We start from the raw sequence: 17,411 nt of genomic DNA on the forward strand, positions 1-17,411 counted from the left end.
GCCTGTGACCCCCACGCACACCATCCAAGCCACGTGGCCCCCCCACACCGTGTGCCTCCCCCAGTGTGCAGCCCCCCCTGCTCAGGGCAGGCTCCCTTCCTCCTGCATCCACGGGGGAATCGCAGCCTAGCGAGGCATTGACTCCCGCCTCGACCCTTCCCTGCGCTGCCCCCCACCACCATCACCCTGTCCCACCCCACACCCCTCCCGGAGGAGCTGGGGGGTCTCCAAGGAGCCAGGGGTGGCCTAAGCCGAACCCTGTGCTGCACAGCTGGGGGATGCATCCGCAGCCGGGGTGCCCTGGCGTGGCTTTGCCCCCGCCGTGCTGCAGGCTGCTGCCTTCACCCCTGCGCTAAGGGGGGCAGGAGGAGGCCGTCCCCGTTGGGCAGCTGTTGGCGCTGGAGTGAAGCTGTTTGTGGGGCTGGAAGGAGCCCCAGGACTCAGCTGTAGGGTGGGGGATGGGGACGGGCGCAGGGGAGGTTTGGTTGTACGTGGGGATGGTGGGGATGGTGGGAATGGTGGGGAGGGCAGTCACTGCTGCCTCCCCCGGGGCCAGATCCAGCACCGGCAGCTCCTCAGCCTCAGCTCCCGGCCCATCCGCCGCAGGGCAGGTACGAGCACCCCAGGGCCCAGCGCCTGCCCACCCGCACTCCCCTGAGATGTGACTTTGGCCATGGTGGCACCTGGTCCCGCGCCAGGCTGCTCCTGAGGCTAAATCCTGCCTGGGGCCGGTGAGCTCCAGCACAACCCGCCTGTGCTGGCCGGGTGTTTGTGTTGCCTGCCGCCGTGTTTGCATTGCACACAGCTTGGCTGTTTGTTTGCACGGAGCCGAGGGAGCCAAGCCCGGTGACGGCGGTGGTGGGCATGCCGCAGGCAGAGCAAGCACTGGGCGCTGCTCTCCGCCAGCAGCACCATCCTGGCCGTGCTGTGCCCCTGTGCCTGGCACGGTGATGTGGCTGTGCCTGGCATGGTGATGTGGCTGTGCCCGCATCCTTCCGGCCCGCGCACACTGCAACATCCGCTCGCCCACCGCAGCCCACACAGACGCCCTACGCACGCGGGGATGGCCGCAGCCCTAACACGCTCCTGGGCCTTGCTGTGAGCCCCGCCACCAGCAGTCCCCTCTTGCCCCACTCTGTATTTCCTCGGCATTGACGCATCCTTCCCCAGCGCACGTCCCCACATCCCCTTTCCCAGGAAGAGCTGCCACAGGGCCATGCCATGGGCGCAGGCACCCTGGCGCAGGCACCGATGCTGCCACCGGCTGTCCAGGATTGGCCTTGCCATGCCCTCACCAAAGCCTCGTGCGGCGCGGGAGGGCTTGGGGACACACTGCTCCCCCAAGTGCAGCTTTGTCCACGTGGGTCACTAGAAGGAGGCAGGGGGTCCCCTGGTCTCTGGCCCAGGGGGGTGGCCGGGGGTGGCAGGAGCCAGCCGTGCCGGGACCCGCGGGGCTGGACCTGGTGTTTTGAGACCGTTGTTTTGGGCTCGGCTCCTGTGTATTGGTTTGTGGCCAGTTTAAACTGGTTCACAGCTTTTATAAGGTGTGGGACGAGTAGGATCCTGTGAGTGCCAGCAGCTCCAGAGGCGAGCCCACACCTGTGGGTGCCAGTGCTGGTGGCCATGCGAGCCCACGTGCCCAGAGTGGCTGGCACAGCTCTCCGGGAGGCAGACGCCTGCTCACAGCCCAGACCAGAGGGGAGCAACTCTGAATCTCCCTACCAAGCTTTTGGCTACAGCATCTTCCCCTCCAGCATGGCCCCAGCAGCCAAGAGAGCCGGTGTCGCCCAGCAGCGGGAGGACTGGGGGGACACCAACTGCCCACTGCTCTTCGTTCAGCTCAACCAGCTCCTCAGCACCCCAGCGGGGCCGGAGTGGCGAGAGATGGCCAGGTAGGCACGCCTGCAATGGCCACGCTGCCTGGCTACGCTTTTGGAAGCTCAGCCTTCAAAAGCCCAACTCTGATGGAGCCCACGGCACCTCCCAAGGCTGGTGGTTCCTCAACCTCGGCCCCAAAGCAGGGCTGCTCACTGCCCTCTGCCCCCACCGGTGCCTGCTTCTGCTGGCTCAAGGTGCCTCGTTTCATGGGAGAGAGCAGGGCGTCAGGCAGGGCGCAGGCAGTGACCCTGCAGGGGCACAGTGGCCTTGCTTCTGCTCCTGCCTTTGCTGCCTCTCCAAGGTTCCAGCAGCTGAGCCGGGGCTGGGACAGTGCGTCGACGCTCCCTGGATCCGGCTGCCCAGTGCACCTCCAGAGGCGACCAGGGGGTTAGGCTGGGGCAGGGAACGATGGCTTGGCCCAACAGAGAGGAGCTGGGGCTGGTGTGGGGCAGGACCGTGGTTGGGCCCCACACCCCACACCACCCCTCCGCAGCTTGGCAGGGGCACGGGGACATGGGCCATGGGGGTCCAGACGCAGTGATGGGTTTGCCCCGGGGGTTGGATGGTCCGGGGGCGGGGGCAAAACCACTTGGCTGTGGCTGTGACGGCTCTCCCCAGCACCCGGACATCTTCTCCCTGACACGGCTGCCCGTCGGCACGACAGCGCTCTGCTGGGGCACGCTCTCCCCGTGCAGCACGCCGAGCCACCCCACAGCAGCGCGCCCACCCATGGGGACAAAGGGAAGCTCTGTTTGCGCCCGGCATTAAAATATTTGGCACGGCCCGAGTGTGGCGAACAGCTCAAGACACTTCTGTTCTGACTCCAGAAAGCGCTGCTAACGGCAGGGCAACCCCCAGTCCCAGCACAGCCGGGGGACGGGGGGGTTGGGAGCAGCCCTGCGGGGAAGGACTGGGGTTACTGGTGGGTGGCAGGTGGGACGTGAGCCCGCACCGTGCGCTCGCAGCCCAGAAAGCCAGTGTCTTCTGGGCTGCATCACTGTCATGGTGGCCATCGGGTCGAGGAAGGGATGCTCCCTCTCTGCTCCACTCCGGTGAGACCCCCCTGGGGCGCTGCGTCCGGCTCGGGGGTCCCCAGCACAAGATGGACACGGACCTGTGAGAGTCGAGGCAGAGGAGGCCACCGAAACGGTCCGAGGGCTGGGACAGCTCTGCCATGGAGAGAGGATGAGAGAGTTGGAGGGGTTCAGCCTGGAGAAGAGAAGGCTCTGGGGGGACCTTTGAGCCCCTTCCAGTCCCTAAAGGGGGCTCGTAAGAAGGATGAGAAGTACTTTGTACCAGGGCCTGTAGTGACAGGACAAGGGGCAATGGCGCCAAACTGCAAGAGGGCAGGGTTAGGTTGTACATAGGGAAGAAATGTTTCACAGTGAGGGTGGTGAGACACAGGAACAGGTTGTCCAGAGGAACTGTGGATGCCCCATCTTTGGAAGGGTTCAAGGTCAGGTTGGACGGAGCTTTGAACAACCTGGGCTGGCAGAAGCCATGCATGCCCATGGCAGGGGGGTGGCACTGGATGGTCTTTAGAGGTCTCTTCCAGCCCAAACCACTCTGTGCTCTCATGACTGGTGAAATCCCCCTGATCAGGAGATCAGAGCAAGGTGTGGGTCGGCAGGAACGGGGACGTGACCGCGGAGGCTTCCCACCTGCCGCTGCTCTGCGAGTCCACTGCAGCCCCCTCTGAGCCCCCCAAACTCCTCCTTGCCTGTGCCAGCCCCATGCCAAGCTCAGAGTTTGACCCAAGCTCCAGCTCCCGCTGCCCGGCATGGGGGCACGGGACCACCGTCACTGACCCTGCACGTTTTCCCGGGCAGGTGGATAAAATTCGAGGAGAAGGTGGAGGATGGTGGGGTGCGCTGGAGCGCGCCCCATGTCCCAGCCCTGCCCCTGCACAGCCTCTTCCAGCTGAGGACGTGCCTGCAGAAGGGGACAATGCTCCTGGATTTGGACGCCCTCAGTTTCAAGGAAATAATTGGTACTTGGGGAATGCAAAGGTCACCTCCTGGGACAGGATGGTCACCAGGGAGGGTGTCCTGGGTGCCTGGGGTGGTTGTCTGCTGCTCCAGCAAAGTGGGCTTTTCCCTGGGCAGCCCCCCACCAGCCAGTGAACTGGGGGGACTCAGGGCTGTCCCCATCCCTGTTGCAGACAAGGCACTTTCCGAGCAGCCCGAGGAAGCAGAGCTGCGTCCCGAGCTGAGGGGACACCTGGCAGCCCTCCTGCTCTGCCAGCCGCGGCACCAGACCACCAAATCCCTGCTGCAGCTCCTCGCTGAGCTCGCCCTCTCTCCCTGCCAAGGTAGGCACAGCACCCAGCCATGGGTGGTGACATGGTTGTTCCACCCGGCGTCCCTCCGCTGCCACCAGCCTGCTGTTCTGCTCACTCGCACACGTGTTTTGCTGCTTCCTCCCTTTCTTTGCAGGGAAGGCCAAGAGCTGGACTGAGCCTGGGGCTCAGGTCTCCGAAACGCCTCTTAAGGAGCAGGTAAGGTGGGATGGAGCTGGGCTGAGAGCAGCTGCTGCATCCCGAGTGCCCAGCCGCTGCATCCCTTTCCTTCCAGCTGAGGAACCAATTTAAGAAGAAGGTCCCACCGGGGGCCGAAGCAGCCCACATTGCAGTTGGTGAAGTTGAGTTCCTGGAGAAGCCCTTCACTGCCTTCATCCGCCTCAGGCAAGGGGTGGCCCTTGGCTCGCTGGCTGAAGTCGCTCTCCCCAGCAGGTAAACGGAGCACGGCCGATGGCCCTGTGCCCGCTTCTCTCCCCGTCTCCCTGCTCCCCCCGCCCAAAAGGGCAAGGCTTTGCTTGGCGAAAGCAAAGGGTATGGTACCCAATGCCACATACAGTCCCAGAACCCTAGCTCACTGCTTCCTATCCTGCTTCTCCCAGCTCCATAGGAGCATCCCGCGACAGGCGGAGAGTGCAGCATCTGTTGGGCAGCCTGAAGGGGACACTCCCTGGGTTATCCCCACCTGGGCTGTGCATTCTCTCTCCCACTTAGGAGGGTCTGGATGCTCTCCACTTACTGACCGGGAACATTGGAGCTCACGGCTGGGAAGGAACGCAGGTTTTCAGGACCCTCTTGCCCTCCCGCTGCCCACAATGCTCTCCTGAGCGGTGGAGTGGCTCTTGCGGCACTGTTGGCGTAGGGGGAAAGGAGCAGGGCAGGAGGTGTTTCTCCGTGGTTGAGGAGTGCATCCTCTGAAGCTGTAAGGGGAAATGGTCAGCGTGCCCCTTGAGCTGGGGACTTCCTTAGGGAGCACTGGAGGAGGCAGGCAAGGATCAGGAGGGACATTGCCACCTCCTGGTCACTCTGCCCAGAGCACCCGTCCTCCAGGAGCTGGGTGGAGCAGGACATCCGTCCACCTCCTGCTCTCTCCTTGGTGGGAGATGGGTGGCGGGTTCCCAGGGAGCCTGTGCAGGTCTCAAGGGGCTCACAACAATCCTTTGCCCTGTTATTTTCCTCCCCCAAACAGGAGGGGAAGGACAGCTTGTCCCTACCCGTCCCTTTGCCTGTGGTGCAACCCCCTTTGCCGGCCACCCCAGGCTGTCCTGTGGGCGCAGCCGCCATCTCAGGGCTATCTCCCACCAGGCTCCATCTCTAGGATCTTAAGGTTTGCCCATTGCCTTGATGAAGACGCCCGGGTGAAAGCAATCATAGGTTGCTACTGTCACCTCCCGACCCCTTGGAGCAGGATCCAGGAGGCCTCCAGCTCTGATGTCCCATGTCAGGGCTGTAGCAGGTTCCATTGAGCCCTTCAGTCCTGCTTGTGCTGTCGGGGAAGTTTCCCTACCCCGTCTCTGGATGTTTGCTTGGGATACGATCACTGGAACCACTCTGCAGCCTCGGGGTACCAAGACTGTAACCGTTTTTGCCAGTTTTGAAAAGAGTGGAGGCCTTGGCTAAATATTTGGACGTGCGGTCTGTCTGGAGACCTTATTATTTCGCAGCAGCCTCTGAGGTGTGGGATTTTAGACATATTCTTCAAGGACTCTGAGCTCTTTCCTATTGAACCTGCTGCCTGTGCAGCTGGCAAGCTCTCCTACCCAAGAGCTCACACTTCTGCATCCTGCCTGCCAGCAACACCCCCACGAGCGTGACCCCACAGACAGCCCCAGTCAAGACCTTGACCCCACAAGACACCTCCAGCTTAGAGCATCACCCCACAGACATTCCCAGCCAAGGATGTCTCCTTCTCTGCCCCAAAGACCTGACCCCCACCCCCCCCATCCCATGTTTCTGCAGACCCTGTGATCCAGCCAGGGTCCTGGTGTCCCCGTGGTCTCCCATGGGGTTTCCACAGGAGTGGAAGCAAACACGTGTCTTGCCTTTTCCCTCCGCCCCCCTGCTTAGAGTGGCCACCCTTTAAGGTGTCAGCAGCCCCCCAAGACTGCCCAGCTGCCGTCCCCAGATCCCTGCAGCACCGTGGTCTCCCCTGGGAGAAGCATCCCCAGCGAGGAGAGAGCTGCTCAGGAGATGCGCTGTCTCACCCTCAGGTTTCTCTTCATTCTGTTGGGTCCCCGAGCCAAAGTGAAAGCCTACCACGAGGTTGGCAGGGCCATGGCCATGCTGCTGACGGATGAGGTGAGCCTGGTGCAGCACCCATGGGTGGGATGGGCCCGGGATGAGGCCTAGGCTGAGGACACCGAGGCTCCTCTCCTCTGCAGGCTGCAGTGCAGGAGGCAGAGGATGGGTCCAGCTGATGGCCTCCCTTCCCAGGGTAAAAAACCAAAGTTTTGGGGTGGGTCTGTAGGATGCACCCATTTCACTGAAATGGATGGGTGCCTTTCTTGGTGATGGTTACGGGCTGGGAGGAAGGCTCCAAGGGGCTGAACACAGGGATGTGGTGGCTAAACCATGGCATCTCCCCACAGCTCTTCCAAAGGGTTGCCCGGCAGGCTGAGCACCGAGAGGACATCATTGCAGGGATGGAGGCATTCCTGGATGAGCTGACCGTGCTTCCTCCTGGGAAATGGGACCCCAGTGCCCGAATTCCTCCCCCGAGCTGTCTGCCGTCTTCGCACAGGAGGTAGGCTGGAGGGAGGGCACCCACAGCCTCTGCCAGCCCCTCTGCAGGGTCCCATTGTGACTGTGGAGACTGTGACATTGAAATCTCCATCTCCATGGGGGACTGGGGGACGAAGCCGTGCAGGAGCCAACCTTTGCCAGTGAGATCCTCCCAGCCAAGCCCCTCTGCAGCCCTGGACAATGACCACAGCTCTGGTCCCCGCTGCTGTTAGTCTTGCTGTCCCCACTTGGCAGGGGATGGCAAAACCACCCCATGTGCCCTCCAGGGAACACCGGGTTTCAGCATTCAGATGTGAAACTCATCCTCTGAGCAGGACACCTTTGGCTCTTCCTGGCTCTTCCACCAAAACTGGTCCTGCTAGGGCTGGCTCCAGGGCTTGCTGGTTGGTTAATCATGGTTGGGTTGGAAGCGACCTTTGAGATCATCTAGTCCAGGTCCCTCATCTCCTCCTCCTGATCTTTCTCCTCCTCCTCATTATCAGGGATACAGGACATCAGGGGTGCAGCCCTGCTTGCACCCTTGTCACGTCTCATAGTGTCCCCTAGATGCAGCTGGGTCCTGAGGGCTCCAACCTGAAGCCTGCTATCTCAGGCTCTGGTCTGCCACAGGACCACCACGCACCCATCAGATCGGCAGTTGCATGGCGATGGGGACACATCGACAGCTGGGGACAGAGCTGGCTTGGGGCACCCACGCTCCGGGGAGGAACTGGAGAGGACGGGCAGGTAGGTGCCTGGAAGGACGGGGGTGGTGGGAGGTGCGGCGGGATGCTGAATGCAGGGCAGGGCGCTGGCTCTCTCCAGCACATGGGGCCGACATGTCCAAACCACTCTGGACTGGTGTCTCCTGGGGAAGGGACTGTCCCCTGCCTTGTGGCTCTCTCAGGGGGTGACGGCCAGCTGGAGGTCTGCTCTGACATCTCCCTCCGCTGCCCCAGGCTTTTCGGGGGGTTGCTGCGAGATATCCGGAGGAAGGCGCCATGGTATGGCAGTGACTTCTCTGATGCCCTGCACCCCCAGTGCCTCTCGGCAGTGCTCTACATCTACCTGGCCACGGTCACCAACGCCATCACCTTCGGGGGCATGCTGGGGGATGCGACCGCCAACATGCAGGTCAGTGTGGCCACAGGGTGCCCTGCACAAACCCCACTTGGCCCAGCCTGCGGGACTCCTGGGTGCCCATCTCCCACGGTGCCCGGGATAGCTAGCGGTGCCCCAGGGCACCCTGAGCATTGCCTGAATCCCGCGTCCTTCCCTGGCCTCTGTGGTCCCCGAGCACTGACCCTGCAGCGCAGGGAGGTGCGGGTAGCTGCCTGCAGCTGTGCCGTGGCGGGGGACAGGCCCGGGACCCCCATCCCTGCCGCATGCCTGGTGCCTGGCACCCCTCTCCTGCATTTCAGGGGGTGCTGGAGAACTTCCTGGGCACAGCTTTTGCCGGCTCCATCTTCTGCCTCTTTTCTGGTCAGCCCCTGACCATCCTGAGCAGCACCGGCCCCGTGCTGGTCTTTGAGCGCCTCCTCTTCTCCTTCAGCCAGTAAGTACCTGCCAGGGACAGTCCCTTAGGCCACTACCCGTGGGCTGGGGCACAGGCCGCCATCACACTGGGCAGGTGTCATTGTTGAGGCTTTGGGTCAACCTTCCCACCAGGGACCACAGCCTGGACTACCTGGAGTTTCGTCTCTGGATTGGGCTCTGGGTGGCCTTTTTTGGCATGGTCTTGGTGGCCACTGAGGCCAGCCACCTGGTGCGGTACTTCACCCGCTTCACTGAGGAAGGCTTCTGCGCCCTCATCAGCTTGATATTCATCTACGACTCCCTGAAGAAGATGAGGAGTCTGGCAGACGCCTTTCCCATCAACTGGCAGTATCGTCTGGACAACGTCACCTCCTACAGCTGCACCTGCAACCTCTCCAGCCCCGGTGAGCCCAAGCAGCCACGGGGCTGGTGGGGAGAACGGTGCCGCCGCCCTGGGACCCCGCTGGGATCCTGCCATCCGGCTAGACGGGGGAAGGCGCTGGAGGAGGAGGAGGCTGCTCAACCCTGACCACATTGGCACCTTCTTCCACTCCCCTCCATGCCCATCTGCCCCTGCCTCCTGGCACTGCCCAGGCACCGGGCAGGGTGGCACCGGGAGCAAGGAGAACTGTGGTCCAGCTCCCATAGCTCTGGGATGGGGGATGCCAGGGGCTGGAGGTGGGCACCTGGGTGTGTTTGCACTGCTCTTTCTAGCCTGGTCTGTAAATCAGTGGGTGTTTCCCGGGACCTGAAGGTGTGTCCACACCAATCCTGCAAATGGGACCCACACTGTGTACCAAAAGCGTCAGTGTTGGGCACAGCCTGGGGCCACTGGTGCCTCTGAGGGGCTGGTGCTTCAGCCAAGACCTTTGCAGGGGTGGGATTCTCCCCTTTGATGCTCCCTGGGCATCAGACGGTGCCAGGGCCTCAGGGGTCCCATGGGGCCCCATCCAGCACCCTGAGCCCTTGGAGAGAGGCTGGGGAGCTGCCCCGATGGCAGCACGGTCCCATTCATCCCTGATGGAGCATGCCCGTAGTGCTGGCACTCTGATCCCACCTTCCCCTTGCAGGTCACAGCTCCGCGGGGAATGACACGCTTTTCCCCTCACCCCTGGCCCCCCGGCAGGTACAGCCCCTGCTCCTGGGCGGGTGGGCGAGGGGTTGGGGGGTCCCCAGGTGTCTGGGCATGACCCCTCCTCGCCGCCTGCCCTGTCTCTACAGCATCCTGCCACCCTGGCTGGGCTGAGCAGGACCCAGTGCCTGGCTCAAGGTGGGCACCTCCTAGGGACCAGCTGCCAGTATGTGCCTGATGTCACCCTCCTCTCTTTCCTGCTCTTCGGGGTCACCTTCCTCTCCTGCACTGCATTCAAGCGCTTTAGGAGCAGCCGCTACTTCCCTGCAGCAGTGAGCATCCTTCGGCCACACCGGTGGCATGGCCGCCCATCTAGACGGCATGGGGATGGCTCTGGGTGCTACGACCCGGGGGTGTTCCTGGGGCAGCCCCCAGCCCCGGCCAGCCCAGGCCAAGCCCTCTCCATCTGCAGGTGCGGAAGCTGGTGAGCGACTTTGCCATCATCCTGACCATCCTTGCCTCCTGCGCCATCGATGCCACCCTGGGCCTGGAGACCCCCAAGCTCCTCGTCCCCAGCGAGCTGAAGGTGCTGGCAGGGTGGGCACGGCGCGGCTGGGGAGTGGGTCTGTGCATCACAGTGGCTCCTGTCCTTCCCACTGCCGAGTCCAGCCCTACAGGGATGTGGTGTGCGCCCCAGCAGACAAGAAGGGTTTGAATCGCAGCCAATCCCACACTCTGCAAATAACCTGGCTCGGTCCAGGATTAACTGTGTCACGGTACAGCCCACGCTGGAGTGAGAGCCACAAGGTCAAGTCCAGGCTTGGGTTCCCTGCCCTGGGTGTGGAGCAGGGCTGGCAGCACCTCAGAGCAGCCCGTGCTCACTGCCACCTCCCTGGGCTTGCCATCATCAACGCCCAATGCCACCTCTTCCACCCGCTCCCAGGAGTGCGTGCCTGGCTTCTGGCTTGTGGTGTCCAGGAGCAATCCCCTGCTCCACCACAGCCAAGATGTCCTTGTGGGGGGCTGGGGGGTCATGCTGCCCAGGAGCCTCCCCAGGATGAGAGAGGATGCTTTTCCTCTCCCCAGATGGAGCATCCCTGCGTGCCCACAGGGCTCCGGCCTGCGTACCCAGGGCTGGTCCCATCACCCAGCTATGCCGCAGACCCCACAGGTGGGTGGCGGCTGCCATGACCCTTCTGCTCTCTGCAGCCCACAAACCCAGCACGGGGCTGGATCATCTTCCCCTTTGGAGCCAACCCGTGGTGGGTCTGCCTGGCGTCTGCGGTGCCCGCCGTCCTTGTCACGATCCTCATTTTCATGGACCAGCAAATCACAGCCGTCATCCTTAACCGCAGGGAGTACAAGCTGCAGGTGAGTGGGAGACAGGGGTCGGGCAGGACCCAGCCAACGGGGAGGACCCAGGTCTCGGCTGGACCCTGTGGGCCAGGGGGACATCCAGGGGAGAGAAGCACCCCGAACTGGCCAGCAAGGTGGGCAGACCCTACTGATGCCCCTCTGATGCTGCCTGGGCGACGGCTTGCCCCCAGCTGCGCTGCCTCTGCTGTTGCAGAAAGGAGCAGGCTTTCACCTGGACCTCCTCTGTGTCTCCCTCTTGATGGTTGTGACCTCCGCCACCGGCCTCCCCTGGTATGTCTCGGCCACTGTCATCTCCCTGGCTCACATGGAGAGCCTGAGGAAGGAGAGCGTAACCTCAGCCCCAGGCGAGCACCCCGAGTTCCTGGGCATCAGGTACGCAGTGAGCCCGGACCCCGCTCCAGGGGACCCCCTGCCCGTGGCTGTGGAGCCAGGGGCCAGCAGAGCCAGCCGTGGGGCTGCTTGTGTCTCCCCGGGGGTGCCACTGGTCCCTGTGGCCATCAAAGCTGAAAAGAGCAGAGACCCTGGGGACCCAGAGGACGGGCGGGGGCTGCGGGCTCCCGAGGGACCCTGTGGCACCCGTGACACCTGCGCTGCCTCCTGCAGGGAGCAGAGGCTGACCGGCCTGGCCGTCTTTGTCCTGATGGGGGTCTCTGTCTTCATGGCACCCGTTCTCAAGGTAAGGAGCCTGGCTGCTGGGTTTGGCCTCTTTTCCGAGGCCGGGAGGTGGCCGTATCCTGCAAGGCTGGGGGGTTCCCAATCCAGCCCAACTGGGCTGTCGGAAATCAAAGAAGCAAATGCCGCGGCCGCGTATGCAGGCTGTTATACAGGAGGGGATGCTCAGCGAGCACAGCCCCCTTGGGAACTCGCACCCCACGGACCTCTCGCCCCGCTGTTTTGCAGCACATCCCGATGCCGGTGCTCTATGGGGTCTTTCTGCACATGGGGGTGGCGGCACTGAACAGTATCCAGGTGAGCGGGGGCTGTGCTGGGGGTGCTGGTAAGGGCTGTTTTGGGGATGAGGGGAGTTGCTTGATACCAGCTCTCACTGCACAGCAGAGCCTGGATTTCAGCTCTGCATGACGTGCAGCCTGGCAGGGGTCTGTCCCCCGCCAGGCCCAGGACAATGAGGGACAGAGGAACCTTTCTGGGGCAGAGGAAAGAGAAAGGGAGGTATCTGGGATGTTGGGGAGCAGGAGCAATTTCTGCGCTGATGGATCATGTGGTTTTGGAGGAGTGGCGGAACCGGTGTATAACCCAGACTTGCTCTCAAAGCCACAGGGTTGTAACCGTATGGGAGCTGCAGAGCTGGGACCTGCTGGTCCTTTGGTCCTGGCATTGCTGCTGCTGTGCCAGCTCTGTTCCTCTCCTGAGAAACCCACAGAGGGGAAAAAAATCCCCACTCCAGAACCATCTACCCTCCCCACACCTTTTCCTCTGAACAGTACAATTTCTTTGCAATTACCCTGCTCTCTGGATGACAGGCTGGGAAACCCCCTCCCTCCTTCTCTCCCTCTGCTTGGGGAATCCAGGGCTGTGCTCTGGCAAAGGCGGCATCAGTTTCCTGCATGCAGGGAGGGGAATCAAGGGGTTGTTACTTCTCAATTAACATTTTCGGACCAGCCTGAGTCCTTCCTAGATGTCTGCCTGGAAAGTGCTCCCCTGGCCTGGGGTGATGGTGGTACCAGGACTCCTGGTCTTGCAGACAAACTCACCCACCCAGGCACCACACCGGCAGCCAGCGCAGATGGCGGGAGGTCCAAACCGCAAAAAAAATAGAGAAAACCCATCCTGCCAGCCCCAGTCCCAACGCGGGGGGGGTGGGTGAGAGCTGTCAAAGGCTGGAGTTGTGTGACCCACGCGCCGTCCTCTTGCTACAGCTCACAGACCGCGTGCGGCTGCTCCTGATGCCAGCCAAGCACCAGCCAGACCTTCCCTACCTCCGCCACGTGCCCCTGCGCCGGGTGCACCTCTTCACCATCATCCAGCTGCTGTGCCTGGCCCTCCTCTGGGTCATCAAGTCCACCATGGCCGCTATTATTTTCCCAGTGATGGTATGACATCCCCTGTAATTGGGTGGCACCGCTTTGGTGCCAGGCTGGGTGCTGCCCACACGTGCCCTGAGCATTGCCAGAGCCCCGGCGCTCGCCTTAGACAAGGGACAGGGGCGCTGCCCTGGGTGGGGGCGCAGGCCCTGGCAGGTGGCGTACATGGGCGCTCAGACCCCCAGGGGCTGGTGGGGTCCCTGCAGGGCCACAAAGTGGCTTTGCCACCAACCTTCACCTCCTGGGTTGGGGCTGTCGGGGCTGTCACTGCAGGCACGGTCAGTTATCATCCCCTGGGACCAAGCCAGGAGAGGTGACACGCCACTTCCCTGGCACTTACTGGGGACACAGAGGGGGTGTGAGGGGGATCCCTGGCCTCCCGCCCCGAGCACCGTGCGATGCTGACCCGTGCTTCACCCTGGTGAAGCTGCTGGCGCTGGTGGGGATCCGGAAGGGGCTGGAGCGTGTCTTCTCCCTGCACGACCTGAGCTGGCTGGACGGCCTGCTGCCCGGCGCGGCTGGGGAGGAGGCGGAGGGGACACGGCCCGGGAGGCGGCAGGCGGAGGAAAGCAGCGGCGAGGGGGTAGGTGATGTCCCGGGTGCCAGGCTCCTCCGTGCGGGGGCCGAGGCTGGGGAGGGCCGGGACGGAGCTGCTTGGCGGGGCTGGGGGCAGCAAAGCCCGGGAGCGCTGCCAGCCTCGTCCCGTCTCACTTCTCCCTCCAGTCGGAGCTGATGCCTCGCCGCGGGCCCGAGATCAACATCTCCGTGAATTAGGACCGCCGCCGGGGAGCGGGGCCAAGCGAGGGGCGGAGGAGGCCGGGGCCAGCCCGCTCCTGCCCCGCTGGGTCCGACGGCCGGCGGGCACGACCGGCCCTCGGCGGGGGCTCCGCCGCGGGCAGGGACGGCTCCCCCGGGTCGGGCTGCTCGAGGCCCGCTCCGGCCCGGCCGGCGGCGCTGCCAGCGACGGGCACCCGCGGCCCCCGCCCCGCGCCCACCCTGTCCCTGCCGCGCTTCCTGCCGGGCCCGGGCTCGGGCCCGGCCCCGCCCGAGCCCCGCGTCCCGTCACGCCGGTGCCCGTGGTGACAGCCGCCGGCCCCGCCCCTCCCGCCGGTGCCCCCGGCCCGGCCGGCAGCGCCGACACAGGCCACGTGGCCGCGCCGGTGTCGTCACGGCGGGCGGGGCGGCAGAATGACGGCGCGCTCAGCCTATGGCGGCCCGCGCGCGGGGCGGGAGGGAGGGAAGGGAGGGGGCGGGCCGTTCCCCTCGATAGGCAGCGCCCGGCTCCAATCGCCGCTCGGGATAGGCGGGCGTGTGACGATCGCTGGCGCTGACGGAGACCTTCAGAAGGGTTCGAAGGGGAGGGGGGGGCCAGGGCACGGCAGAAACCAATCGGACGGCGCCAGGCGCTGTGCGTTGTGAGCGATGCGCCTTTCGACCAGTCGGAACCCGCGATCCCGGATTGGCTTTGACCGACAGCCCGCTCGCCCTATCGACGCCCGCAGCTCTGTGAAGGCACACGACTGATGTTCCAGGCGGCCAATCGGCTCCCGCGGAGTTCAGGAAGCGAGGCCGGGGGAACGGGGCGGGGCGGCGGGCTCTAACCGTCTCGGCGTGCGCTCTCAAGGCAGCATGCTGGGAGCGCGTGACGCGACCCGGAGTGGCGGGCGCCGCGCCCAATAGGGCACCGCTGTCGGCCGAGCGCGCCCAATGAGCGCGGGCGGAGCGGCGAGTGGGCGGTGCGGCGCCCGCGGCCGGGTAGGGTGTGAGAAGTTAGTGGCGCTGCTGTGGTGCCGTGAGGGGACGGAGACGGCTGGGCTCTGCGAGCGGCGGCGGCCCCCACCAGCGCGATGCTCACGGACGGCACCGCCGCCCCCGTCGGCGACGAGGAGATCGACTCGGTCGCTCCTCGCGCGCCGCCCGCCGCCGAGCCGCCCGCCGCGGCCGGGCCTTCCCCGTTGGGCTTGCGGGCCGTGCGCCTCTTCGGGGAGGCCGGGCCCGGCGGGCCGGGAGGCCCCGGTGCGCCCGCGGCCGGCGAGGCCGCCCTCGACTTCAAGCTGGCGGCCGCCGTGCTGCGGAGCGGGGGCGGTGGCGGCTCCGGCAGCGACGAGGACGAGGTGTCCGAGGTGAGCGATCCCGCCGGCGGGCCCGGCCCGCCCTCCCCTCCTCTCCGCCGCTTCCTGACAGGCCCGGCCGGCGCCCGCCCTCCCACTGTCCGCGCCGGGCCCGCCGCCGTCCCGAGCGGGCGCGGGGGTCGCGGGCCGCACCACACCCCCCTCCCCCCGCGCATCCCCGCCGCCATGGGCGTGAGCGGCCGCACCGGGGCCGCGGGGGCGGGGTCCCAGCGGCCCCGCACGGGCAGGGCGGCCCGGGGCCTTCTGCTCGGGCCAGGGAGCGGGAGGGGGGGTCTCGGCTTCGCCGCGCCTCCCGGCGGGCCCCGGGAGAGAGGGCTGGGCGCCCCGCCTGCACCCGCCGGGGGCGCCCGGGCCCTCCGCTCGCCGCTGCCTCTCTGCGGGCGGAGGGTGGGGGAAAGATGTCTCCCGTGCTGCTGCCTCCTGACCTCTAGGAGTGGTTTCCACTTTGAACCAGGTTTGGGGGGGTGGGGGGGGAGTGAGATCCTCCACCCAGCGGAGAACAAAGTAAAGCCTCCGGCCCCCAGTACCGCTGTCCTGGACTCGGGAGAAGGATACGGGATTCCCGGACTCTGCTAAATTCCCGAGATGTATAGATATAAGCGCACACACACACTTTTATGCAATAGAAATATTTCTTACCCCACAAAATGGAAGAGGATAATGGAGGTGTCTTCCTTTGATCTTTCAAACCTGCAGAGAGTTTAAAGGGAAGGGTGTGGGGGAGGGACTGGAGGCTTATCCCAACCCAAACGGGGCATTGGTGGGCCTGTAAACTCGCATCTAATACTGCTTTATGTAGCTTAGGGAGAGAAGATAAATGAAGGCTTTTATCTGTCACTACTGCCCACTCATCCTACACCAGAGGGTGAATCTTATTTCCTTAGTTGCCTCTTTTAGAAAGAAGACTTGAGATCATAGCTGCCATGGTAGCCCTTATGTAGTCTTTGTGTAAAGCAGGAGAAAGAGGCTAGCATTTGCAGGCTTGTTGCGGTTCCAGTGTTTTGTATTTCTGTGTGCTTCTGCAGGCGGAAGAAGATGGCAGCCAAGGCGATATGTGCCATTTGTTCTATGGGGGCCAGGAGTGGGTACTTCGGTGTGTGTCCACATTTCTTCTGAAGAAATGGAAGGAGGGGGCCCTGCATTCATCCTCCCGTGTCTAAATTTTTTGCCTTCCATTGGTGATCCTCTTTTGTCCAGCCCTCCTGAAACCCGAACTGACAGGTCTTATCTGAATAAAAAAAGTGATCAAACTGACGCAGACCCACATTTGCACTTTGCTTGTGACCACCTAACCTAAGTTAAAAATTGTGTAATGGTCAGGCAGATGAGTGCTTGCTCATAACGTTCCTGGTGTGATTGGTATCCTGAACATACATTGATGTGGGATTACGTTGAAGTAAGTACCTGTTCTGCTGGGGAGCTGGAAGGCCTACTGTAGATAGAATAGGGTGCAAGTAATTTATGAGTTTCTGCTCTCTAGGATGTCTTTTATGTCACATTTTAATGTATCTTTGAAGATACAAAGCAGTAGTTACAGAACCTGGAAAATGAGGGAAGGTGGGCTGTATCAGAGTGTTTATGGCTCTTTACAAGATGAGCAGAGTTATGGTTTGAAAGCTTGTCACTTTTGAACCTGCCCCATTATTTAAAGGATGTGAAGATTGAACAGCTAAGGTATTTACTAAGCACTCCATTGGTCTTTTGACTAAAAGCAAGTATTAAGAAAGACAGCCTATTATAAGTAATGTGTCTGGGAGGTTGGCATTGAGGTAAAAAAAAAATCAAGGTTCCCAAACTGCTGTTAAAGTAAAATTACTCATTTAAAAAACCTGGGAAAAGCTTTCTTATTTAAAATATGTAACAAAAAAAATTAAGTTGTAATTAAAATACTTGGAGATTTCCAGAACACGGGTAGAGGAGTGGGGCTAATCTTGAAGCTGAAATTGCCTGGGGAGTTCTTCTGTCTTGTGTTTCTTGTTGTGGAGAGTAACCTGGGGAAGAAGCATGGGTGGGAAGGATGTGCCTCACGTCTGTGCCGCCTTGCTAGACTATGGGGTATGGCTGGGAGGACCAAGAGTGAATTATTTTTTTTTTAAATTTTTTTTCTTGTGTATGTAGAAGAACTAAAGAAGCACCTGTTGTCAGTGTTATTTTTGGGGTTCTGTGGTTGGTTTTTTGGGGCTCTTTTTTTTTTTTTTTTAATAAAGAAAAGGCAATTAAACTCCTGGGGTGGAACATTGCAATTCTTGAACAGCACTGCTTTGAAAACCCAGTGACTGTTTGGACTGTGGTCTTGTGCCATGAGTCACTGATTTGGGTGTATGCCTTCAGCTATTACCAGTAAGTGGAATTAGTGA

The 17,411-nt window shown here is 62.5% G+C and overlaps 2 protein-coding genes across 23 annotated transcripts in view; both read left to right on the plus strand.

The window, feature by feature from the left end:
* Positions 1 to 1,623: 1,623 nt before the first annotated feature.
* On the plus strand, positions 1,624 to 14,523 carry SLC4A9 (solute carrier family 4 member 9). The gene is made up of 21 exons (XM_054217628.1): positions 1,624 to 1,892; positions 3,708 to 3,868; positions 4,040 to 4,189; positions 4,314 to 4,375; positions 4,452 to 4,609; positions 6,385 to 6,472; positions 6,763 to 6,917; positions 7,526 to 7,642; positions 7,855 to 8,029; positions 8,317 to 8,450; positions 8,564 to 8,835; positions 9,502 to 9,557; positions 9,653 to 9,835; positions 9,976 to 10,089; positions 10,713 to 10,874; positions 11,074 to 11,252; positions 11,484 to 11,556; positions 11,781 to 11,849; positions 12,758 to 12,931; positions 13,350 to 13,521; positions 14,399 to 14,523. The coding sequence occupies exons 1-21, from the start codon at positions 1,624 to 1,626 to the stop codon at positions 14,521 to 14,523; spliced, it is 3,048 nt and encodes a 1,015-aa protein (XP_054073603.1).
* The window catches only part of ANKHD1 (ankyrin repeat and KH domain containing 1), a 122,617-nt gene continuing 119,527 nt past the window's right edge, over positions 14,322 to 17,411 (plus strand). For 10 of the 22 annotated variants that reach the window (XM_054217812.1, XM_054217815.1, XM_054217810.1 and 7 more), the window contains exon 1: positions 14,327 to 15,045. In XM_054217812.1, the coding sequence (XP_054073787.1) occupies positions 14,770 to 15,045 (276 nt within the window). In that variant the 5' untranslated portion in view covers positions 14,327 to 14,769. Of the gene's footprint in view, positions 15,046 to 17,411 lie in introns of all 22 variants that reach the window. The other 12 variants (XM_054217813.1, XM_054217821.1, XM_054217822.1 and 9 more) reach the window with 5 other exon arrangements.

The sequence above is a fragment of the Rissa tridactyla genome, chromosome 11, assembly GCF_028500815.1.
Source record: "Rissa tridactyla isolate bRisTri1 chromosome 11, bRisTri1.patW.cur.20221130, whole genome shotgun sequence".
In the NCBI taxonomy this organism is placed as follows: domain Eukaryota; kingdom Metazoa; phylum Chordata; class Aves; order Charadriiformes; family Laridae; genus Rissa; species Rissa tridactyla.